Source organism: Mycetomoellerius zeteki, unplaced genomic scaffold (genome assembly GCF_001594055.1).
Source record: "Mycetomoellerius zeteki isolate Tzet28-1 unplaced genomic scaffold, Tzet1.0 scaffold592, whole genome shotgun sequence".
Classification (NCBI taxonomy): domain Eukaryota; kingdom Metazoa; phylum Arthropoda; class Insecta; order Hymenoptera; family Formicidae; genus Mycetomoellerius; species Mycetomoellerius zeteki.
Window position 1 is genome coordinate 492 of NW_017257602.1, and position 26,604 is coordinate 27,095.

The 26,604-nt window shown below is 32.3% G+C and overlaps 2 protein-coding genes across 4 annotated transcripts; one reads left to right on the forward strand and one right to left on the reverse strand.

The window, feature by feature from the left end:
* Positions 1-1,152: 1,152 nt before the first annotated feature.
* On the reverse strand, positions 1,153-6,526 carry LOC108728234 (endoribonuclease LACTB2). Of its 2 annotated transcripts, XM_018456701.1 has the most exons (4): positions 6,475-6,526; positions 3,837-4,039; positions 1,386-2,025; positions 1,153-1,303 (listed from the first exon to the last, which is right to left on the reverse strand). In XM_018456701.1, the coding sequence occupies exons 2-4, from the start codon at positions 3,962-3,964 to the stop codon at positions 1,175-1,177; spliced, it is 897 nt and encodes a 298-aa protein (XP_018312203.1). In that variant the 5' UTR covers positions 3,965-4,039; positions 6,475-6,526; the 3' UTR covers positions 1,153-1,174. The 2 variants fall into 2 exon arrangements, with proteins under 2 accessions (XP_018312203.1, XP_018312202.1); XM_018456700.1 differs by lacking the exon at positions 6,475-6,526 and having other exon boundaries at positions 3,837-4,141.
* A 9,224-nt stretch (positions 6,527-15,750) lies between these two features.
* Positions 15,751-19,658, forward strand: LOC108728244 (Krueppel-like factor 13). Of its 2 annotated transcripts, none has more exons than XM_018456712.1 (3): positions 15,751-15,997; positions 16,739-16,939; positions 18,550-19,658. In XM_018456712.1, the coding sequence occupies exons 1-3, from the start codon at positions 15,944-15,946 to the stop codon at positions 19,468-19,470; spliced, it is 1,176 nt and encodes a 391-aa protein (XP_018312214.1). In that variant the 5' UTR covers positions 15,751-15,943; the 3' UTR covers positions 19,471-19,658. The 2 variants fall into 2 exon arrangements, with proteins under 2 accessions (XP_018312214.1, XP_018312215.1); XM_018456713.1 differs by lacking the exon at positions 15,751-15,997 and adding an exon at positions 16,004-16,078.
* The last annotated feature ends 6,946 nt before the right edge of the window (positions 19,659-26,604 follow it).

The window sequence follows — 26,604 nt, forward strand, 5'->3', positions numbered from 1 at the left end:
TATGCTTCGGTCTTAACCCTAAAATCCTAAAATTCAGTCAATAAGGCTGCCAGTCTTAATTGGTCCTAACTGAAATCTGTATTCCATTGGCTGAATTTTAAGATTTTAGGGTTAAGATCGAAGCATAAACAAAGCATTATAGAACATCTTTTATTTTTAATGTTCCTGATCTTAATATTTTTAATTTGTAACTTTAATTTTTATCCCTCAGGATTATAGATCCTCCAAAAAATCCTAGGAATACTATATTATTATTGAATTTTATGTATTGTACTGAATTTCTGATTACTTATTGTTGATCTCCCGTATTCCTAGATGTTAAAAAATCATTGACTTCCTGAGCTTTCATATTTCAACGTTTCGCACTTTAGCGATATCTCGTGTACGTATATTGCGACATCGAATTTTTTGGGGTACTTCCCCACATGTTCAAGACGAGGGGTGCTAATATTCGCCAAGATTATGTAGCTAATAGAAGAAAGAGAGATAGAGAGAAAGAGAGATTTTATAATGAAAAAAATGTAACGAAACATTTATTGTCGCGACAGCAACATATCTTTCTAACCAAGTATACACACATATATATAGTATATATATATATATATACATATATATATTTTATATTGACCGTTGTAATGTGTCCGTAGCTGCACGCGATGATTAATGATTCGCCTCAACTGGGAAGAAAACTGTGTATCACTTGCGGTATGTATCTCGTGAAATTGTCGTAAACGTGTGCTCTTCTTGTTATACGCACGTCATTGATAACAAATACCAGCCTAACTTCGACAGAAATTCGTAACAATGTATCATTATTTACTCCTGTAAGTTGAATAAATGTTTCACAACGGTATTCTCGCGCATTCCATAAAATTTCTTTGTCTTGATTGAGAGGTTCTTATAATTTCAATAAAAACTTAATTTAGATTTATATATACATATACATATATTATATAATCGTAATTAAATTTACATTAAAATTTTATTAATATAATATATTTAAATTATATTTATATATTTATATACATAAAATACATTTAAGGTTTTTTTCCAGAATTAATATTTTATAAGTTTTCGAACAAAATTTTATTTCTACTCCTTAAATATTTAATTTTATCTAATTTTAATCTAATTTGTATATTTAATGTGGACGTTTTTCACATGGTACACCTATCTACATTTTACCTCTAATTCTCCGCCAGCCACCTTCTTCTTCTTGCAACACTTTCCCCTCTTTCTCTAGCTTGCGAAGATGATGTCCCACAGTAAATGCTGCAGCTAGCCACAATTTCTCTGGGGTATCCTGTGCAAAATATTTTTAATTTTAATTAATTCCTTTAGAAAAACTACGTACATATAAGTAATTAATTTATTGCATCATTTACCTTGTATATCAGCTTAACAATGTCCATCTCCGTCATCGATTTATCATTTCCCTGTTGTTGCAGCATCTGTAAAATATTCTCCTCCCTCTGCTGTCTGTGCTTAATGTAATACTGTATATGTGGCAGAGGATCGTTAAGAACTGGCCCGTGACCTGGATAAATTATCTTGGGCCGCAACTCTAGAATTTTATTTAGCGACAACATGTAATCGTGAAGATCTTCGAAGACTGTCGTACTTTCCCCGAGGATGCAATCGCCGCTGAACAAAATATTCTCGTCCTGCAGCAACAGACATGCATGATCGCTGGTGTGCCCTGGCGTGTATTTTATTTGAAGCTTCGCTCCTTCGACCTCCACAACTTGATCATTCTTCAGAGGTTTCCATTGAATTGATTTCTCATCATCCGAGCTGTTCGTATCATTCGGCGATCGTGGCAATTTCCACACAATTGGCTGCTTTTCCGTGGGAAACAATCTCCTTAGCAAGTTTCGCACGGGCTCCACTCCTCCAATGTGATCGTGATGCCAATGTGTGACCACCAAATGCTCAATAGTCGCATTCTCTTCGTTTAATACACTGTCCAAGAGTTTTATATAATCACCGGCTGTCTTTGCTTCTCCAGAATCAACTAGCACACGTCTGCAATAACAAATCGTCGAAAAAAATTATTTGCATTCATTCGAGGAACAGTGCATTCAGTTTTTAAAATTATCTCAAATTATTTTAAATTATACATTATATACATTATATAATAATTTATTGTAAATTATTATAATTTAAAATTTATAACAATTTGCAAATAAATTATTACAAATTATAATAAATTTATTATATAATACGTACCCGTTTATCGCTTTTTCGTGCGATTTTTGTAATAAGATTAAAAAATATTAGGAAAGAGAGATATTCTAATAAGATAAGGATATTATTCGTTACAAAAATGCAATTTACGTAATACCTGTTATTTTTTAATGTCATTAATAATTTATTTATCGTTTATCTCTATCTTTATTATTACACCCTTAATTTTTCAAAAAATATCTCAGGTAGCTTATTATAATCATTAGTAATAATACAATTGGAAAATATTGTAACTCCTCCCGGTATTCATAGTCAGATCTTACATTCAAAACCGTTTTAAGTAGTTTTTAAGAAGTCACGAACCAATCAGAGGGCCGTATTAGCGTCTTTAGACATTACTTAAGATAGTCTTGAAATGAATTCCGCCCCTAGATATTTCTCAACTTCATTAACATTGTTCAATAAAAAAAAGTGCACAAGAACGTAGGTAATCGATTCTCGTAGTTTTTCAAACGAACAATTGAATAAACGGAGAGCGTCTAAAAAACTGTGAAAAACAATTAACCTTGTTCTCAAGAAAGTTCGTTGAACAGTTTAATCGAGAAAAATGTTTTCGTTCTTTTTTTGTGATTGAATAAAACAAAATATGTTATGTGAAAATTTTAAAATTATCTGGCAAGTGAGAGTAGTTCCGCAGTAATTATTACGTAATCTTTTTCGTAAGTTCGTGCATTTCTTTAATTGCTTACATATATTTTCGAACGTTTCAGCTCAATTCGAGCCATCTTCAATGATGTACAACCAATATCATGTGCTTCATGCAGCCTTTGTTTCCATTGTTGTGTGCAACTGTATGTAGTCTTAAATTACCAGGTTTAAGATTGTTGATTGTGTAATACAATTTTAATGTGTGATTTATATCATCAAATCTAATTTTGTGAAAAGACTCACCCGTTGCAAACATCAATGTAGATACAATTGTCTTTGTTTCATTACGTATAGCTTAGCAACATTCTATTACCACGTCTAAATATGTATTGACAAAATTTCTTGGTTTTTCGGTGAGCGCAAACATTAAAACCAATTTTCATGATAAAAGTTTAAGTTTACATTACGCAATGATGTCATAATCATACTCTCACTCGCCCGAGAATTTTAAAATTTTCACATTTTTAATGCTGAGAGAGTCAGATATTAATATTTAAAATGTTATTTTATTCTTAAGATTTTGAAAGTGGCGCGCTATTTATTGGCGCATGCGCATATAACGGAGGCTGAAACCTAACCTAAGAAAAAATTCACGTTTGTTTTTTATTTTAAATTCCTTTTTGATCTTTGAACATGGCAGCAGCAATTTTGATCACAATGCTTGCTCGTCTTACATATCGGAACATCATTTTTCAAAGTTCCACATAAATTTCAAATTTGTTTATTCGATGTTAACACGATTGACATATTTTTTTAACCTAAAATGTCTTTATGTTAAACATTTTTCTCGATCTTCACATAAAATTGTCTGAAAAATCGCAATTTCGATATCGTTATTAAAGAAAACGACAGTTTTAATTCGATATTCTTTCCCTGTTGTCAAAATAAATTACATTCAATAATCTCTTTCAAACACACTTCATAAAAATAGAGTTTATCACCTGCGTCCAGTGCCTACGAGGTAAGTATTTGTGCCCTGTAAAGTCATCGGACCAGGATTGCATCCCAGGATTCGAATCACTTTGCTGGAAAGCCTTGCGATTGGCGGCAGATTCGTCAAGGACGTCATAATTACTTCGTTTGGTTTGTTTACTCGCGCGATGTTCGTCAGGAGAAGTAAAAAGAGCAGGCGCACTTTGGAACTCTGTTCATATTCTCGCGTATTACACATTCATTATTATCTTTTCTTGGAATGGGCGGTACTAATTGAAAGATTATTCTGTATACTTTTTGTATTTGTAGCGATTTATAATTAAGGTACACCCTAGATAGCACAGAATATTTATGATAAATATTTATTATTCATTTTTTTAAATGTTATATAAATATTTTATACATATCTTGTATAAAACTTTATTCGAAATATTATTAAAAGATAGATTAAATATTTTATGTAATATTTATGATAAATATAAATAAATATTTCTGTTAAGTATATTTCTTATTTGAATTATATATAATGTCTTATTAATGTATTATATATCCATAGCATTTACTACAAGATTTACAATAAATAATCAATAATGTCAAGCTCTATTTTGCAAATGCAATGAATTCAATGATAATAGGTCAATATCAGAACAAATTTTAGATCACAATTATAAAACTAATTTATTCCAATTTTAAAGTACACTAGTTTTCAACAATACGATAATTTTTAATTATCTCAGATGTGACTGTGCGCCGAAACATTCAGACATTAACCACAATCGAGACGTTAATAATATAAATATGATGAGGAACTGATACATTCGGACATTCCTATATGAAAATAACCCCCCCTAAATTAATTCGGTAAAGAACTTATTGTAAAAAATATTACCTCAGCCAGAATTTACAATAAATATTTTATAATATTTATGATAAATGTTTATGATCTATGCAATCTAAAAGACCACAAAAATATTTATAAAATATTTAAAATAAGCCTTATAAATATTTATAAATATCTTATAAATATTTTATAAATATTGTGTATTGTCTGAGACATATATATATATTTTTTAAGTTTCTTGGCTACGTTTTCTGTATTCACTGTCAATGTTGAAAATTTATAGTACACATAATGTGTATGCTATAAATATATAAATTTTTTAATTTAAAAAAAATATATATGTATATATGTCCCAGACAACACACAATATTTATAAAATATTTGTAAGATATTTATAAATATTTATAAGGCTTATTTTAAATATATAAATTTTTAGTACTGACAATATAAAATATCGGTCGAATCTATTATATCTGTTTTCTTGCCGTACTACATTGAATCTTTTTCAAATAACGCTTAATAATAAGAGGAGGTAATTGAAGAACATTGACATTATCGACAATTGATATAAATTTGCTATTATTAACATAAATATTTGGCTAATACATTATTAAATTCATGATTTTTTTATTACATAAATGCTCCATAAAATGCTCCATAAAATACTCAATAAATATGTATACTTGTAAAGCTATAATATTTTATATATTGCCGAAAAATTACAATTTTTTCTCTGTATTTATCATCTCTGTTAATAATCAAACTTTGACGATACACTGAAATCACAATTTTAAAGAAAAATCTTCCGTAACAGTAATCATAAGACGTACCGTAAGAATCAGCCAATTAGAATTAAGGGTTCAAAAGAATTCTCAACTGTGATTGGCTGATTCTTACGATACGTCTTAGGGTGAAATCGCATGATGCGGAAAAAGACTGCGGAATAGAGATTCGGAATAGCGCTGATTGATTGCTTCAATGACGCATTCTCTATTCCACTTTTAATATTTTTTTTATTAAGATTTTGTTAACAACAAATCGATATACTATGATAAATCGATATCACGCTCGCTCTGGAAAGTCGGCAGTTTTACGTTCAAACTCTGGTTGAGGCAATATTTTTTGCAATAAAATTGTAGATTTAAGATTTTCGTTAATCTCTAATTATTAATATTCTTAAAAAGATGTTTATTTTTATCAAAAATTATTAAATTGTTTGTCAATTTAATAAATGATATTACTATTTTGGTCTCCTGAGTATGAGATATCTCAGCTATAATATTTAAATTTAAGCAATAAGATCCGCTTTAACCGAATATAGGAATTCTCTTATTTAGATTTATCTTCATCGATCCTTAAATTTGCATCAAATAATTAAATTAAATTAAAATCAATACGAAGTTGCAAGCGTTGATATTTACTTCCGATAATATTATATTCTTAAATTATATTATTAATTATATTCTTTACGTACTTTTCATCATATATTAATTCCAATTGAATTCTACATGTTCCTAAAACTTTCCAATTAAAATTTGATTTGATCTCTAAGTCTTTTCCAGCCAATTAACTATTACGAATATAAATGAAAATAGGAAAAAATGTCATATGTATAATATAATGATATCATAATTGAGTGGGATTATTCATAGTTTTTTAACTTTATAATAATATTTATTAAGATTATTTTCAATTATCGAAGTGTAACTATATTCGAATACATCATAAAATCCTTCAAATAAAAACAAATTTAAATTAACTAAAATTAAAAAATTTACTTAAAAAATTAAATAAAATACACTTACCTTTTCCAAGTGATCTCGCCAACAGTTCGTAACGGAATGCTAGTCATTGCTAGATAGAAGACTTCATCCGCAGTCTTTAATCCAATCGTTTGAGACTCTCAGAGATGGCGCTTTGTGGTCTATCGAATTTGAATAATTGCCGCACGTGCGATTCGAAAAGTATTCGCGTGCTGGCAAGTAGTGGTTCAGTGTGCAGAAGCTGACAAAAGCCACGAAATCTCGTTTAAATTTGGACTGTACACGTGTTCCACTTCACGATCCGTGAACTGTAATCGTAAATTGCAAATGAAATTACATATTCGTCTCCTAAAAAAAAAAAAAACGCATCTTTTCCAAAAATACGCAAATCTCCAAAAATATGCATGTTATTTTAGAAGCGGCAAAGCCATTCTACAATGTGTTCTTTGTTTCCTGTTTCTTGCTGTTTGTCTCTTGCCTTTTTTGACCAAAAGGCAAGAGACAAATAGAAACAAACAGCAAGAAACAGGAAACAACGAGCACATTGTAGAATGGCTATTAGTCTACATCATTCTAAGTATTTCGCATGCTTGTTTGAAAAGTAATCAATCTTCAATCTCAATCTTCAATGCGTAGTTTGAGTCCGACCTTACGCATTGAAGATTGAGATTGAAGATTGAAGATTAAAATTTGACCAAAGAAGACAAAGGAATTTTAGCTCCTATTGTTTTGATTGGTCAAATTTGAATTTTTCAATCTTCAATCTCAATCTTCGATGCGTAGTTTGATTCCGGCCTAACGCGAGCATCCACGCGTGCTCTGCTCCGTGCTGTGAGTGACTTTAGTTTAGAATTCTTTGTGGCGATTGCACTGGATTGCACGCGCTTTGCCTTGCCACGGGAAAACAAACGCGGCATATCGCAACGCGACGTTCACGTGGGGCTGTTAATGTAGCCTTACGCGTGAATTAGACGCTTATCGAGCTTATATACGTAGAAAATGCATATGCGCTTTGATAAATAACTTTATATTCTATATTTCTTGGAATGACATCTCACTTCAAAATAGTTAAAATACTACCACTATTGAAAAAGAGTGAAAAGTTGCACTCCTAAATATGAATGGCAAATTTTCATTCTTTTTTCGAGTTAGATTTCACATTTTTGAACTTTTTTTTACAAAAATGCAAAACTCTGAAACAGAAATATTTAACGGAAAAATATGTTTCAATATCTTAAAGTTGACATTCCAAACTACAAAAAAAAAGAAATAGTTTAAGTGTCGATTGTTTAAAAAGCTTAGTTATTGAGTAACCTGAAAATAACATTTTTTTTACAGTGCATAAATAGATATAAATTGAGCGTTTATTACATTATCATTTTAAACAATGCATTTCATTATTGATATTGCGTTAGAAAAAAGTTACAACTAATTAGAAAAAAACATTTTTGAATTTTTATTTGAATATTTTTTATTTTTATTTATTACATTCTTTGAATATTATTTATAATATTTTGCGCAAAAAAATTGTTTTGTTTTCATTTTTTTAATAATTTGTGAAATTCTTGCAACATAAACAAAATTAATTAAAAATAAAGAAAAAATACAAATTTTTCAACTGTAAAAAAAGTTCACTCTATATACGATAAATCTTGACCTATGTGAATTTTTAAAATATTCTCGTCGCAGGATACGTGAGAATGGGAGCCGATAAGGCACAAAACTTGTTTTCTAAATGCCAAAGTTTTTTTTAGGAAAAGAACGTAAATCAGTTTAATCAGATGTTTATAATATTTCAAGAAAAAAACGATAAGAATAGGAATAACCCAATTTTATATATTAAGGGTTGATAACGGTATTATTAATTATAATTAAATATTTAGTTATAATTAAATGCTACTTGTTTAATTATTATTAAGCAATTTTATTTGTTTAATTGTTATTAAACAAATGGCATTTTATTAAAACAAAAGCATGATTTGTTTCATTATTGCTGTAATTAAATTTAGATTATTTTTAATTAATGTTGTTAGTTAATGCTATTAATACGACATAATTGTTTTCGTGTGCAGAAAGATCTATCTGTGTAATCTTACCATTTATAATGTCACTTTATGCAATCCTCGTGTGTCAAGAAAAATTTCACAAAAAGTGTTTTATTGTGACGTTAGTCCGATAAGCGAGATGACCTATGTATATGTATACTAATCGGAATTAATTCTTATAATTATGTAATGACTAAGGATAAATAAAGCGCTGAAAATGCAAATAAAATAAATAAGATAATGTTAGTTTCGAATAAAATAAATTTAAAATTATTGTGGTAAAGAAAATAAACATACATGATTAATGATGAAGTAACAATCCTTGTACGCTAAGAAACAAATCGCAGGTAAATGTATATTCGCAAATAAATTATACGTGACATTTTCCAATTTCTTCGATATTTATTGGTTATAAAAAAATTTGAACATGATGACAAAATAAATTTTTGTGAAAGATATCTCGTTAATTGTAAAAAATAAAATTAATGATTTATTTGCTAGGAATAAAATTTTATTTCGCTATATTTAAATAAGAATTTATTTTAATAAAATAAACATTATGTCACAGATAATTTTTGGTGTATCTTTTTCTCAATCAGTAGTATATAGCTTATTTGATAAATATGGGTTTTTTTCTCCATAGCTGGTTGAAATTGTTCCAAAACTGAACATATATATACACAGATACATACAACTTCAAGATTATTTTTTATTTTAGCATGAGACATCACGACTAATAATATCTCTTCTAAAAAAGCTTCTAAAGAAAGAGACTGCTTCAACAAAACAATGAATAAGTTATAAATATTATAGAAGATTAAAACATCAATATGAACTTCCAAGTTAAGGTTCGATTTTCATTCCTATGTCATTGTAACGCGATTTCGGTATTATGTATTAAGGGAGGAAACTCATTTAGAAGGTTGAAAAAAAATCGAAATTATTTTTTTTTTCATAAATCAATAGTATGTAACATATAGAACAAAATGTCAAAGCCGTAGAATTAAATTCGAAAATTAAAGCAGCTATTAATGGCGGCGCGGAAGCGCGCTGTGTACTCGGAGGTATAAACAGGAAGGCGTCACCCTTCCTATCAGTTCCTAACTGGTCGAAAAGAGCAACACAAGCGGCTTTATTACTCCATTTTGAGGAAGAAGAAGGATTAATATACAGACCTGGCATTGCAAATTAGCATAAAACAGCTGTAAGTTTCCAAAAAAATGTTATTTTTCTGTATCGAAAAATTTAAACGCGTTTTTCTCGAAACGATAATTTTCGAGCGGTGTGGAATGTAGCTCAAACAATTTTTAAATAACGAACTTCTCCTTGCGTACACATATAACATCTTCACAGCATGAACGTATTTTTACATAAATGTTTTTGAAATAAACAATTATTTTTTTTTAGTATTTATCTTAAAACGCATCTTTTTTTTGGAACATCACTATTTCTTTATTTTGCCTTTTTTAACTTAAAAATAGGTTCATGTTAAACGTATATATTCATTAACTAACGTTTCCATTTTGAATTTTTGATTTCAGATAAAAACAATAGTGATCCCTACACTCCACGGCGCGAAGTACTTTTTTTTAATGGTTGGACATACATTCTCGTAACGTTAATATTTAAATACATATTATAAAAATAAAAAATTTTTTCAAATCTATAATTACATAATAAAGTATACTAAAAGTTTCAAAAAGATTGATTCAATATATTCTTCACAATAAATTCCCGAAAATTGATGAATTTTTAGTTATTTACATGAGTTTCTCCCCTTAAGTACGTACCAGTACGTACGTGAGTTTCTCGCTACATTGACCTACTAACATGTTTATCTGTGGACCAGCCATCGATTCTTTCCCTCATTCCTCCTTTCAATTAAAGCGACCCTAAAAATCGCCCTGACGCACACGATTCACCTTCGCCCCGTTAAATAGCGGTCGTTTGCGTCTCGCAGGTCTCGAACAGACATCGCGTCTAAAGAGTGTTAATCGTCTCGTAAATTATTTATTGCGACACCATGTCAACGGAAACGCGCGTGACTGCACGGGCGTGCCTCAATGAAACGCGCGGGATTTTCAGCGCTCAAAGTTGGATTCCCGTCCGTCGTGATAATTGCAACAAAAATAGAAAAAAAAAAATGAAACCAGGTATATTAAATGCATTCAAAAATGTATATGCGACTAAAATGTTGCATAGTCCAAAACGCACGCAATGAATAATCATCGATAATTAGAAAATTAAAAAAGGGGAAAAACATTCATTTTTCGTGCGCCATTTTATTTCGCTCGCATTTCGAATCTCGGTATCATACTTGTGTAATAAGACTTTATCTACTTATCATTTATCTCTTTATTTATACGATTTCTCGCAAACTGGATTGATTAAGAATTGAATTGATTGAGAATTCAAGTGTTAGTATCTTATGAGACGTGCTTAATCTACTCCATTATACTTAACTTTTATGAAATTAAAGCCTCAGGCTATTTTTTGTGATTTTCAATTTAAGCGTGATAAGTTTATATGCAAAATAGGGTATATATATATATATATATCCATAAGAATGGGATATACGACTCATAAAAAATTTACAAATAATGCTTATAAAGACGTAAAATGATACTGTAATTTATAAAATGTGTTTGCAAACTTTATTAGGGAATAAGAATGCTAAATGTATACGAAATAATGGATAATAATTCTAATCTTTTGCATATATTACAATTAAATATTATTATATAAGGCAGACACATTCATATGACGTATTGTATTCATATAATCTATTGTACTCGTATTTAATGCACTGAATCCAATCTGCGCATTTTGTGTGCTTTCGGTATAAATCCCTTGCGCTAAAATGCTGTATATCCCAAATAGATGAACATACAAGCTGAGCATGTATTTGAAATCATTTTATTTAAAACGCAGTATTGCTAATACAAGTGTATTTTGTATTTTATATTTCAGTGGAGCACGTGAAAGTATTATGTATTTTGTATTTAAAATCAAAAGATTGAAAGTTTTTCGTTCAAATTTTTTAATTCAAATAATGAGATTGATTGTCAAACTCTCTCTCTCTCTCTCTCTCTCTCTTAGTATTTGAAATACAAAATACAAAATACTTTTATACGCTCCAATTACATACAAAATACAAAATATAATTAAAATATAATTGTCTTACAAACGTTTTTCAATTGTAAAAGTATTTCGAATACATGCCCAGCCTTGTATGCATTAAATTAAACAAAAAATACAACAATTACACATTGATATTTTACAATACTCCATCTCTTACTGTTTTTCTATACTTATGTATCACAAAATAACCAAAAGTCTTTTGTGCAAGTTACTTTATTGACAAATCGATTCACAATAATTCCGTTAATATTAACAGTAAAAAACTGAAATCGCACAGTATTAATATAAAGGCATATAACAGAAACGTAAATTACGATTACTTTTCCTACTTTTTTTGACTACTATTATAAATATATATAACCGAAGTTATCTTTTCATTTATACGTATACATTTATTTTTCATATTATTTTGTAACCTGTTTTTTATTATTGTATTTATTCTTTTATATTTTTATTGATATGAGTGTTTTCAGCTTGAGAGAATGTTATCTTAGATCGCGTGATAAATAAAACTGTCTATCTATTTGTTTTATCCACTTTCTTTATCTACTTGCGACAACAATAAATTATATTATTGTAACAAATAATACAATAATATTGATATAGAATTCTTTCGCATATCAACTTTACCGATGCTCGATCTTCGTGCTCTGTAAAATCTCAATAACTTATAATCGTCGTCTATTATAGGACTTTGCAGAAGTTTCGGCAATCATGAGGATCGGTCGTGTTCTTGCGCTGCCCGATACCCTTATTATTCGCCTTCACAACAAGATCAACGACACTTTTGCGCGCCAGCGAGTTGTTTAACTCGCAGATAGCCGTCGAGGCCTCCGCCACGCGATCGACGATCACGAGCACGACGGCTGATTCGTGGTCGTCGCGCAGAAACGTAATAATGATAAATAATAACGAGATACATGGGTTTTTGAAATAGAAATAAACGAACGGTTTAATTTGCGACGAGGCGCGAGTCTGTATCGGTTTACCCATTGAATACCATCACCTTAAGGGCAATTAATTTTGATAAAAATATCAATAAATCGAAGTGCACTCGATATTATTTGTGCGACAATCGTCTGCACACTCTAAAAAATATGGTATGGATTTAACACAATGAGGTGTCAATATAATTCTCAGCGTGTTGGTGTTAATATTAATACCAGGGATTTTAAATCTATACCATGTTGGTGTCAATATTGACCAACACGGTGAGAATTATGTGGACGCATGATGTTAAATCTACAGCACAGAATATTTATGATAAATATTTATTAATATTCATTTTTTGAAATGTTATATAGATATTTCATACATATTTTATATAAAGCTTTATTCGAAATATTATTAAAATATAGACCCAAATATTTTACGTAATATTTATGATAAATGTAAATAAATATTTCTAAAAAGTATTTTTTACTTGAATATTATTAATGTCTCATTAAATATTTTCATAGCATTTTACTATAACATTTACAATAAATATTTCATATTATTTATAATAAATGTTTATCTAAGAGACCACAAAAATATATTTACAAAATATTTAAAATAAATCTTACAAATATTTATAAATATTTTGTAAATATTGTGTGTTGTCTGGGACATTTTTTTAGAGTGTATAGCAGTTTGCTAAGCTTATTGAAACAACAGATCGTGGTTTTTGCCGAAACATGTATGTATGTGAAGAATTTCTGTAAAATTTTAGAAATAATGAAAAGTCAGTATAGTTACTTAATGTAATTAATATAGACATGCAAAGTATTGCTTCATTCGGCAATATCTTCTGAATATAATCTGTTTAATCTAATCTAAATTAAGTAAATTGTATTCGCGGATCCGAATCTATTGCGTTCGGCACGAATTGAAAACAAGCCCGACCTGACGAGAGAATGGAATTAACCATTCTGTGAAGTGGGCGGCCGATATATTTAACACAATCGTCACCAAGAAGCGTTCCTCGTTAGTTCCTCGTAACCAGGAATCATCTCGGTTTTTTCGAATTTTTCAAGTACTCTTTTTATTAATTGTGTCTTCGCTTTCCACTTAAATAAAAAAAAAAGAAAAATTGTAGAGGAAAGATTTACAAGTTTTGTTACAATGTGTACACAATTATGAAACTTTAACTCAAAATGATGTTGAAATTAATCGTGATCGATCAAAACATGCCTTTTGATAATCATTTTGAAGCTATTTTGATGTCATGTAACTAACATAGGCATGCAAAGTATTGCTTCATTCGGTAATATCTTCTGAATATAATCTGTCTAATCTAATCTAAATTAAGCAAGTCATCGTGATTTTTTTGTTCTGCTCGAGTAGTTTTCGGAAAAAATGTGTATTTTGCAAATTGACTCATTCGGTAACGAAAAATCACGCCACCAATTGTTGAACGCATCCGATGTAATAATCAACAACACGCGTCCATCGAATCTGTTATCGTCGAAGGAAGGACGAAGACAACATCAACCGACGAAGCGATTTATCTCGCGGTTGTTACGTACATTACACATTATTCATCATTCGATGAATACTAATTTCGCTATCTCACACGAATTTCCATTTTTATCCTGCCAATAGTAAATTGATAAACAATGTCGAAACTGCAATACAGCTTTCGGCTCGAAAGATATATTGAAGTAAGAATATCGAAATTTTTTTCTAATATATTTATATAAATATATTTATACATTTTTCTAATACATCTACTTGGTTAACGTTTAAAAAAATCACTTATTGTAAGCTTTCCACCGCAACGGCATTCGAGAGATGCGAAGTACATATATTTCTACATTTGACTTTCCGATGCGTCATTGTTTTGACGCGAGTAGCGTGGAACAAAGTGTTCGCTTCAAGGTATCGGTTGCCTCCATGGATCGTCAATCCGAAAAGGCTTGTGCGGGCTCCTTCCGGCGCTCGTTGCCGATTACTCCGGATGCGGGTTTGTCGCTACGGATTAGGTCATGTTATAAGCAACGCGGTAATGTACGAGTACAGAGCGCTTTTTTTTTTTTTTAAATAATTTGTCCACGTAAGCGAGGAAGAGAAACTTTAGTTGAAAGGTGACTAAAGATTATACAAAATATATAATCGATATTATTTGTTTCCAATATTTTTTTTTATTCTTATACATTGAATAAACAATCACATTTATCGAATTATCTAGACTTCTAGATTATCACATCCAATGTTTTCTAAAAAAAGATTGAGAGCACATACGAAAGAAATTCCAACGATAATCGTCTAATTATTAGACAAGTATAATATTTATAACTCAGAATTACTTAATCTATGGAATCTGCTTTCTCTCTCTAAAAAATTGAATGTGATTAATTTCGATTCGGTTAGTTTTCTTATGCGTCTCTAGTAGAATAAGACTGAAACGAAAAAGAAGATAAATAAAAAGAGGAGAAAAAAATAAGAGCACTAATTATATCGATGCTTCGAAATTGCGTCTGTTCGACTGAGAAACGAAATATAAATCTAACAGTTATGTAATTTTACAAAAAATATATCAGCTATAATGGTACGAGGAAAAATGTGCGGATCTTTATTGCTTAGGACGCAGGTCATTGCGTTCGCATAAAATAAGAAACAACGAGAAAGTTGAAGGAAGGGATAAAGCAAAACAGAGAGAGAGAGAGAAAGAGAAGTGAGTTTGTAGCGAAGGACGAAGAGATTCGTAGAAACGAAGAGACGAGGCCGTTCACGGCCTATATGCGAACGGAGAGAGACGAGAATCGTGGACCCGACAGAGTGAAAGACGTACACAACATTAAAACGGCGAGGGTGCGAGGGAGGGAGGGGGATGGGCGCAGAGGCATGACGCTCGCGGGGCGCGCCATGACGTATCGACCGTGCTCGCCACGCGCGCTGACGTCACGATCACGGCCCGAGTCGGGACAAGTCAGACTGGGAGCACGTGAACAGCACGCCCGCGATCACGCGGCCACGAGCTGACCGGACGGCGCCGATTGGCCGGCCGCCGGCGAGCCCCTCGCCGCGATTGGTCGCGCCCGCGCGCGCCGCGTGATCGCGCACGTACACACGCAACGGCCGCGGGTCGGCGCGTCCCATAGCCAGGCGCCTCGACCTGAGAGAGCCTTATTGCATCGCGAGACACCCGCTGGTTCGCACGCGTACTATACTCGTCGCTCCAGTTTATCTCGACGAGGGTTCGGCGTGCGCGCGCGCGCGCGCGTTCTCCGTTCTTTCTCGTTTCTCCCGTTTTGCTTTTTGACTTGGGAAACAGTGGTTTCTGGTTCTCATTTTTTTTTTCTTATCTCGAGTCACGAATCGTGTTCCTCGTTCTCTGCGTGAATATGGATACGAATCAGGCGCCTCTTTCCCCACCGGCCTCGCCCCAGTTGAAACATGTAAGTGGCAGCGAATTAAATATACCGCCATAACATCGCCCGCCGTTGCCCGCGAAACTCGAACGTCTTCGCTTCTACAGTGTTAGTTTTCTCGTTATTTTGTGATAGTGAATCGTTACATTTATGGTAAAATAATAATTTTTATTCATGATATCAGGATAATTATGAAATTAAATAAGTTTTATATACTATTTTGTATTCGAAATTGATTTCATTAATACAAATTTGATTTTTTAATATCTCACATTAACTTTTAAATTTTATTAAAGTTTAATCTGAAGTTATCTCAAAATTAAATTTTATTTTCTGTTTGATGATTGATTGCTTATCGATACTGTTTCTAAAAAACAAAAGAATTATGAAATAAGACTAATATAATAAGATGAGATAAAACAAAAGGAATAAATAAAATATTTATATAGAAATTTAATATTTATCAATAAATAATGTTTATATTAAGAGCATGCGCCCTCAATTATCTTTCAAAGAGAGTTAGAAAAATAGAAGTATTCATTTATTTTACTCTTTAATCGCATTTACTTTATACGTGTATATTATAATTGCGTATTACTGTTACTTGACATATTGGGAACATATTTTTTTACAAAAATAAAATCCTGACTTCGTATACTTTATTTTAATATCTTACGTGTCTTGGACTAGATAATTTCATTCAGCAGGCATTTACACGATGAATCTCTTTGACGAAATTATGCTCTTATACTTTCTTTTGTTTAGCAGATGGAACCACTACAATTATCGTTCAGCGTTGCGGCTCTGTTAGGGGAGAAGCTTTCGGATCAGTCGACAAGATCCAAACGGAAAGATGAAGAGAACGCGGGTTCCCATCCCGTTCTACCGCCTACCCCTCAGCCCTCCGACTCGGAGGAAGATGAGCCACCCCGAAAGCGGCGGTGCGTCGAGCAATGCGAGCTGGCAAAGGTAAATAAAGCAGAATGCCTTATCGAGAGATAGCTATGTTTTCCTCTGCCTCTCTCTCTCTCTCTCTCTCTCTCTCTCTCACTCAGTTAACGCTAAATATTTCTGAAATATTCGTAAGATGTTTCTAAAATCCTCAAAATAATATACCAAGGATATTCCGGAATATCCCGAAATATTTTGAGAATGTAAGAGCAATATTCAAGTTGCTAAATATTTCATTATTTATACAACGTTACATATTCGGAGAATATCCCATATATATTCCGCAAAATTATAATTTTCCTAAAAATTTTAGGTCCGGAGGGCCTCGAATAAATTTTTAAATAAAATTATACAGAAACACATTTTTTTTTACTTTCACCATGAAGCCCAATTTTTAGGACTCACTTCACTTCAAGTGAAATGTGATTCATTTTCGCCGCGGTTCTCTGTTGGTGAAGATGCGTACTACTTACGGATGAGTATAATATATACAAGAAAATGTTCATATAATATTCCGAATATTTCATTAATATTTAAACATTCTATGAAAATTCTTTTGCTGTTCCGAAATATTCGACACATTGGGAATACGAATCAAACTTTCCATGAATGATTGTCGTTGGCTGAGTCTCTCTTTTTAGTTTATTCTCTTCCTTTTTTCTTAGTTTCTCTTCTATTTATTGGCTCGTTTTAATCGACTGGAATAGAGAGCGGATTAGAGTTGTTGTAATATGACTCCGTTTGAATGCGCACCGTTTCATTGATCTTTTCATCTTTTTATCATTCGAGTAGTTGTACCTTTCGACGATATTTACGACAAAAATGCTGACTGCTATATCGGTTCCTTGTTGATAAATAGCTTGTGATATTGGCTGCATTTAGCAGAGAAAACAACTTTGCAACTGATGTAAAATTCTTCATATGATTAGTTTTATCCTTAGTTTTTCTCATTGGATCTAAATGTATAAACAAATCATACTGACAAATTTTACAACAGTTGTAAAGCTGTTTTCTCTGCTGAACACAGCTATTACGATCTGATAAGACGATACATATATATATTTAGCATTTTTCAGTATATCTATCTATAATTGCTATAATAGTTTCAAATTATTTCTTCTAGACTATCTATTATTCAATGCGTTACGGAATGTTTCGAATTTGCTTATAAATCGGACATTGAGATACACAGTTGTATTTATCCTTTTGCATAAACTCGCTATACTGAATAAATTTAGGGTTTGTTTTTGTTTCTTCATCGAGCGTAAAGGAATATCTTTCAGAATAAAACTACAACCTCAGACAGCACACAATATTTATATAATATTTACAAAATATTTATAAATATTTATAAGGCTTATTTTAAGCCTTTAAATATTTTGTAAATATTTTTGTGGTTAGATTGCATAGATTACAAACATTTATTATAAACATTATGAAATATTTATTCTAAATCTTTTAATAATATTTCGAATAATGTTTTATATAAAATATGTATAAAATATTTATGTAATACTTAAAAAAATAAATAATAAATATTTATTACATAAAAATATTCTGTGCTGTCTGGGATGTAGCCTTCATAATTTCTCCGAACTGCTTGAATACAAAGCTTTTTATTGTTTCAGCTGCTGCTAGACGGTACGCCTCCGCCAAGCCCAGAGCCAGCCCGGGTTTCGGTAATAATGCGCGCCAATCGGGACGGTACCTGCAGCCCGGCTAATCTCGCTGGTTGCCCCGCGACCTGCGGCCGATTGGTACCACGTGATTCGCCCGCGCGACAGTCGACCAGTTCGCAGGCGAACGTGCGAGCGAACGTAACGAGACCGGTGGAGAACGTGCTGCGCAGCCTGAAGTTCAAGATGAGCTTGCGCAAGGAAGAAATCATCGTGAACAGCAAGAATACCGATCGCGAAAGCTGTCAGCAGCAACAGCAACAATATCAACCTCAACAGCAGCAACAATTACCGAAATTGCAACCCCTGGCGCCCAAACCCACTCCCATTGTGGTAGCTGGCTTGTTGGGTTCACCTTTGGTCCTCCCACGGACGCCCCTTCTGTTAGTCGCAAGCGCAGCACCGACTATCACCACTGCCACGACCACGACGACGAGTACAGGTGTTGCGGAGACACGGCGCCGCGTTTACGAGTGCGAGTACCCGGGCTGTGGCAAGAACTACTTCAAGTCGTCACACCTGAAGGCCCATACCCGCACCCATACCGGCGAGCGACCGTTTCCGTGCCCGTACGAGGATTGCAACCGTCGTTTCTCACGCAGCGACGAACTGTCGCGGCACAAGCGCACGCATACCGGCGAGAAGAAGTTCGCCTGTGCCGTCTGCCAGAGGCGATTCATGAGGAGCGATCACCTGGCGAAGCACGTGAAACGTCACGCCAGGGACAAGTCCTCCACGTCATCTTCCTCGAACGGTCAGATCGTCGCATCCCAGATGGCCCCGACGCCGCTGAGGGTGAGTTTGCTGCCGGTGTTGGCGCCACGACTGACGCGACCCGTTCAACAGCTGGTACCTCCTCAGCTGGCGGCTTGAAGAACGCACTCGCGACTTTCGAAATCGCTTGAGAGTCGTACTTTGTCAATCACGTGTGTGCCTTAGACTTCAGAGTCGAATTGGATCGCTTCTGGCATTTGAAGATGAAGAACAGTATGAAAAGAAAACTAGACTGATCTAATTAATTGAGGCAATGTTAAAAACGAAAATTAAAGCATCCAACATTTTAAAAATTGTATTTAAGATATAAAAAATTAATTTCGATTCATCCTGATGGAGTGATGTTAATTTGATAGAAAAATACGATAGCGAACCTCGATCAATTGGAAGGTGTATTAAGAAGTGGATTTTGATGTTTCAAAATGAGACTATTAGAAGAAAAGTGGAGCAAATTGAGCTAAGCGGGGAGAAAAACAGAATAAGCCATAAAGGGTGGAGTGAAGACACGAGACGACGATTGGTCCATCGCATAGAGGTTTTGGTGTCGTCCGCAAACCAAGTACCTAAATGTGTCTGTGATCTGTGACACGTGAAGATTAGTGTGTCGTTCACTCGAGAGTTCTGCTATCTTACGAGTCACTTACGGAGAGTCGGACTCGTAGCGTGCATTCAGTGCTAAATGCAATCGCACGCTTTTCAGTATGGAACAATATGGAACGTGAGTTTAACTGCGTTAAACAAATTGAACGAACAGCATTTAACGCCACACATGGAACATGAGAACCCTATTTCTAAGGATACCGTTTAAAATCAATCGATTCTTCGCTGGTCGGAGATTTTTTATAGACAATGTAGAAATCTAAAAGTTATTCGAAAGATATTAAAGCGATACTTTTTCTCAGATATTCTTTCAACCCGTTTTAGATTTTCCTATTGTTTTGCCTACTATATAGCTGTTCCCCGTGAACGGAACTCTTTAGCATCAAGTTCGAGCGCGTTGACCGAGAGACAGAAAGAAAGAATATTTATTTATGAGACATTATTGATTTATGTATATAACGGTTATGTACAGGATTCTAAGATTATGATCACACTAAACGAAACTAGTTGTGCATATTGAATATGGATAACGTAGGAGCGGATGCAATAAACAATGTCATGCAGATTATCATCTCATGTTGATCGATTCTGTTGATTTTTAAAAATTACAATTACCATTTTTTACATCTTTTATGAGCTATTTAAAATATTATTTTTTTCTTCGAGAGTTTATTACGTTTTATGTATTTGAAGGGACAAATCATGGTTATCGTAATGGTAATTTATATGGTAATTTGTAAAATATTGCGTTCGCTCCTGGAACATGTATATATGTATATGTATTTGTATCACAGTCAAGCGAAGGAACTTCACTTGGCGATATAAGACTTCAGTGTATCGTTAAACTGTATAAAAGTTTTTCTACAATTAAATAAATTGTATACTTTCGTAAATCATTATGAGTAATATTATCCTTCTTTCCTTTTACGTTTTTCTTTATAATTGATAATTTTGCAAGTATTAGTCGATATAAATAATTTAGCGGCTTGAAGAAACAATCCTAAATTCTAAAAAAAGTTCAATTATTTTAAAAGAAAAATTACCTTCCTATACAAATACAGAGGTCATGAATTATTAAATTCTTCGATTTTTATATTGTTTGTCGTAATTAATTAGCAAAATGTTTATTCGTAATATCTTCAGTGTTAACAAACTAAAGAATTATGCACGAGTTTGTATATTGGCGGTACAAAATTGGCATTACCTTTTCCAAGAAAAACTGCAAAATAGAAGAATCGTACGGCTATTTTTGAACGAAAGAACGGATTTTTTAAATATAAAAACGAGGATACATGGGAGCAAATTAAAATTCTGTGGGGAAGGTCGCGGTTCGAGTTGACTAAGATAATGATGATGGGGAAGAATTATATACCATGTGTGATATGAAAAAATTGATGACGTGTCATTCTTGAGAGGCACGTCGCGCCGCTCTCGAGAGGCACGTATTATGTCCTTCTCGAGAGGCACATACAGCTCAGGGACACGTAGGCCCACGTGAACATGAAATGCCTGATAGGTTCGCTGAGCCGATAAGGCGTGCAACTTATATTTCCATAAAACAACGAACAATTATAAAGGTACAGTTTTTTTTTCTAGAATTTCAAAGAATCAATTTAAGTACGCGGGTTGACGTTTTAAACTTTAAGTTGGATATTATTACATTTTTATAAGATCGAGAGAGAGAGAGAGAGAGAGAGAGAGAGAGAGAGAGAGAGAGAGAGAGAGATTATTAATGTAGCAGTATTAAAATAAAGATTTGTTTCATATGATCTTTGATACTTAATTGTATCAAAGTGTTGTATTGGAATACTGGACGACATTCTGTGTTGGCATTAAAGATAAAATATGAATAAAAATATTCAATAACATTTAACGAATTAATACCATAGAATAATTGATTCAGTATGTACATTGAAAATTATTATGTAATTATATTTTTTATCGAGAGTTTAGAAACTTGATAACTTGCAAAATAGCAGTAATGAGAATTAACAAGTAAATAAAGGTTTGTTATCGCAGATGTTTGTATTAAGAAAAATTCTTGTATTTACGTCGATCATGACGGAAGAAGAAATGACAAGAAAATATATTCTCTAATTTATACGAATTTACGCGAATCGCTTTTTGCCGACAAAAGACGTGACTTGTTGAATTGGATAGGATAATAAGATGCAAAAAAACTCTCTTGTAACAAGATATGTATGATAAAAGTAATAAGATATTCTATTTTTTGCATGGAGGGATTTTCGATAGATAATTAGGTTTGTTTCCAGAAAATTTCCATCACGTGAACGCGCGTGACTGTTTAGACATTCGCGATATCGTCTCTTTTGCCGATAAGAATCAATTAACCGCATTATCATTTGCGGTGTCAATATTCAGACATTTCTGATTGATATTAGGAAACTCGTATATATGATCTCAGTTTCATTTCTCAGTAATCTTTTTAGTTTTTTTTATCACATTTTCGGTCGAATAACGGAAATATATAATTTGTATTTAATAACAACATGATACAACGTTATCTAAATAATATCCTAATACCTGCGAATTTACATATTTGGATTATTGTCTGAATGAACTTTATTATTTCCTGTAGCTTTTTTAAGTACTGAACACATTCGTTTTTCAAATTTGACTTTCATGTCATAATTGTGGAAAAAATAAAAAATTAAAGAGGCAAAAATAACGATTGTGAGAATTTTTATGAGACGTTGTAAAATATTTTTTTCTAAATTAACACTTTATGTAAAAAATAAGTGCTTTTGGATATAATGTCCAAAAGCACTTACATAATCGGATTATATTAAAAATTATGAAATGAAATATGAAATTGAGAAAATATAATATGGCTATTTTCAAATTGCTATATTTAAAAAACGAAAAATCATTTCGAAATGAAATAAAATACATTTTAAAACTAAAAATTGATACTTTCGTGGCATTAACAATTTTGAAAAGAAATTTGTTGTCAAACACAATGCTACAAAATATCATAAAAACCCTAAAAATTGTCATTTTTTTTTTCTTTAATGCGACTTTTTCTTAAAATTGTGACGTGCTCAAAAGAATTTATGTTCAACAGGCAAAAATATATTAAAAATAGCTAAAACTGTTTAAACAATTTTTTGCAGGCTAGTGTATACCTTAACAGACAAATTATATAATGTTGAACATCTATCTTTTATACAAATATTGATGACATCAAATTAATCAATTTTTTAATCTTATATATACGAGATTTTGTAAGTTTTTAAGAACTGTTAATAAATATTTTATTGATTATATTAATATTTTTTTAATAAATTATATCTGATTATCATACGTTTTAATACTCACAAATATCTATCTAAATTTAACAGGAATAAGGTTGGTATTAGAGTCTATAAATGCATCTATTTCTTGCTGTTGACGTAATAATGCAATAAAGCCATATGAGAGTCACGAGGGCACGAATTAGAAGTTGACGCAAAGATAGCAAAGTCTTATTTGCATAATTCCACATGCATTATCGCAATTTGCCAGACGTATTTCATGAGTTCGCCGACATCGATATTAAGATTTCTGCCAAGTAAAAAATAAATAGTTAAATAGTTAAATAAGAGCGCGTATATGGAAGGATGAATGAGATAAGAATTTATTGTGTTTTCTTCTTGGCTATGTAATGCTGAAATGTAATAAATTCTATTCTATTCTATCAAGATTTCTACCATTGTAGGTGAAAAATATTTTAGAAAGCAATACATTTTTTATTTATAAATATCTATTTGATAGAGCGCCATACATATTCCGATATAATTTCGGTCATATCACAATATAATGCTATAAACATTTTATAAGATATCTTGGTCGTTCATTGTGGTCTATGGACATTAAATTCTGAGATATATTAGTTATTCCCAATAAAAATGTCTTTGTTTAATCTATCATTATAGATTATTATACTATATTAGGTTAAGCAAGGACGTACATCGTACAGGTCGCGGTCTAAACGCACGCTGTAATCGTAGTCATTGTTTTTATAGATTTCTATTTTCACTTGCAGGCTTTGCAAATTATGTGCAGATAATACAGAGTAAAAGTGAATACGAATTGAAAATATTCGTAATCATATTAAAAAATATTCATTCAAATGAAATGAAAAAGTATTTATTCGTTTCTTGACGAATAAAAAAAGAAGCGTATTCGAATGAGTATTTTTATTTATTTTTTATTCATTTATTCGAATATTAGGTGTATTAACCGAACACTAATACTCTGAAATTTTCTACATTCGAGATAACGGAGACTCGAAATATGATATATTCTGGAAATACAAAAGCAGAATTTGAAGGGCATCTTTTCACGAAAAGAGAATTTCCGTATTTACGCTCGTATTACGATTATAGCGTATCTCTAGCGAGGTTCCATCGAATTTTTGCCAGATATATGTTATCAGCGACAATATTTTTTTATCACACGTATCATCTAAATTGCATATTTTGCATGTGCACCAACGAGACGTTTCTTATCGCAGATAATTTGGATCTGATAATTGAAGTCACACGTGAGAAAAATAGGAGCTATAACTCAGTAGATGCCAACTAAAAGCAAGGTTGTATTGTATACTTCAAGATTACGTTTACATCAAATTATGTATTATTTATGTTAAGTTTACATCTACATGAATATTTCATGTAGATAAATATGAAGCAATATAAAATTTTTTTTGCTGTATTTTTTTGCAATATTAAAACTAGTCTAGAAAACTAACCATTAATTTTACTCTGCTATGTTAATTATATCTATTTATTAACTAAAGCCTATCCACTGCGTGATGTCCTTTAGATTTTCCTAGCTACGCTGCATCCCCTCCCCCATACAATGTGCTCCTGCTTTTATCACAGCTTTATACAAAAGGTTTGGTTCTCTTCAACCTTCGGACATGGTGTTGTTTAACACGCATTCTACAATAAGCCATTAATCATAAATCAGAAATTAAAAGCTGGAAATTGACCAATCACAGTCGTCGATTTCCAGCTTCTAACTTCTGATTTATGACTAATGGCTTATTGTAGAATGGCCATAAAGCGGGGAGTACAGACTCTTGCATACGCATAATACGTAATGCATAAGAAAATGAACCAATCAAAGTCCTTTGTTTCCTTCCTTTCCATGAAATAAAGAACTCTGATTGGTTTAATTTCTTACGCCTTATTACGTATTACTCCGGATCTACAATAGGGTTTTAAGCCTTAAGCCATAAGATATGGATGAATCACAGTCGATTATTCCCCTCGGATTCGACTGTAATTGGTCAATTTTTTACACTGAAAAAAAGATTGGCTGCTGCAGCAAATTAGATGGTAAAATATGGCATAGCATTTTTAATTGGTTGCAGCAGCCAATTTTTGGTTGTGTTAGCCTATCGAAATCCTATACTAACATTGCGGATAGGCTAACGCAACCAAAAATTGATTGATACAACCAATTAAAAATGCTATGCCATATTTTACCATCTAATTTGCTGCAGCAGCCAATCTTTTTTTTCAGTGTATGACTTAAGTCTTAAAACACCTATTGTAGATCCAGACTTATGCGTTATGCAAGAGTTTATGCTCCCGCTTAAAGCCTTAAACACAATAGGCACAGCCCAGTGAGAAATGACAATGGAATCGACATCGATTCGACGTCGAAATCATCGAATCGACGTCGATTCGACGTTGATTCCATTGTCATTTTTCACTGGGCGGCAATTATAGGCACAGGCAACAGGGAATAACGAGTCGTCCCCGATCAGAACTCTGGGATATAATATCGAACTTATATCAAACTTATATAATATCGAACTTAAAATTACTGTATGGTAATTTTACGAATAAAAGAAGAATAGACATTTTATATATATATGGACATATTTTATTTTTCATTATATATATTTATATACATGTTTGTATATTTATATATATGTTCTTATATCTATATATATTCTTACATAAAAAATTTTTTACCAGGATATGTTACCTATGTTTATATTATTGAGTATGAAATTATAACATTATATATATTAGAATTAGTTATGTTATTTTTAATTTTGTGGGAAGTGAAACTAACAGTATGAAATATTATCGCGTTTAACATTCCGCTTAGAAGGCGGACTAGCCGCCTGTCTTGGACTTTTCTGGGCCGGTGTGCCAGAAACAGGACGAGCAAAAAACAACGTCGATGTTGTTGTCGTTGTTGCGTGTAACGGCTCTCGTGAAATTTCCGATTTTCTTGCGTCAGCCAAGGACTCGGTCTCATTGAGCGATATTAATGTCACAAACAGGTGTGTTGGGACCGGTAGATGATGCAAAATATTCTCGTGATTACCCTTAGCGTTCGCCTTTATTGAAATTCGTCTGGCAACGAGAACCTGGCGCGTGTACCTGGCCGTCTCAAATTCTCGTGAGACAGAATGTAAACACACACGCAAATAATCACGATTTTTTTGCGTGGCGAAGGAGATTTTCGAACGAGGTCGCTATCCGATACGATTCGAGCCGACTTTCGTCGTTATGTTGCGCTATTATATAATAAATGTCAAAATAAATTTAAATTAAAGTAATATTTTGTGGAGAAATAATAGATATTTTAAATATATAGATTATTTTT

Excerpts from the sequence above, each read along its gene's own strand:
- LOC108728244 (XM_018456712.1), top strand. The coding sequence starts at position 15,944 with ATGGATACGAATCAGGCGCCTCTTTCCCCACCGGCCTCGCCCCAGTTG. Across the intron at positions 15,998-16,738 it reads CCTCGCCCCAGTTGAAACAT|ATGGAACCACTACAATTATC; the intron begins GTAAGTGGCAGC and ends TTTGTTTAGCAG. Across the intron at positions 16,940-18,549 it reads AGCAATGCGAGCTGGCAAAG|CTGCTGCTAGACGGTACGCC; the intron begins GTAAATAAAGCA and ends TTATTGTTTCAG.
- LOC108728234 (XM_018456700.1), bottom strand. The coding sequence starts at position 4,066 with ATGTGTAATACGCGAGAATATGAACAGAGTTCCAAAGTGCGCCTGCTC. Across the intron at positions 2,026-3,836 it reads CTCGTAGGCACTGGACGCAG|ACGTGTGCTAGTTGATTCTG; the intron begins GTGATAAACTCT and ends TTGTTATTGCAG. Across the intron at positions 1,304-1,385 it reads TTGTTAAGCTGATATACAAG|GATACCCCAGAGAAATTGTG; the intron begins GTAAATGATGCA and ends TATTTTGCACAG.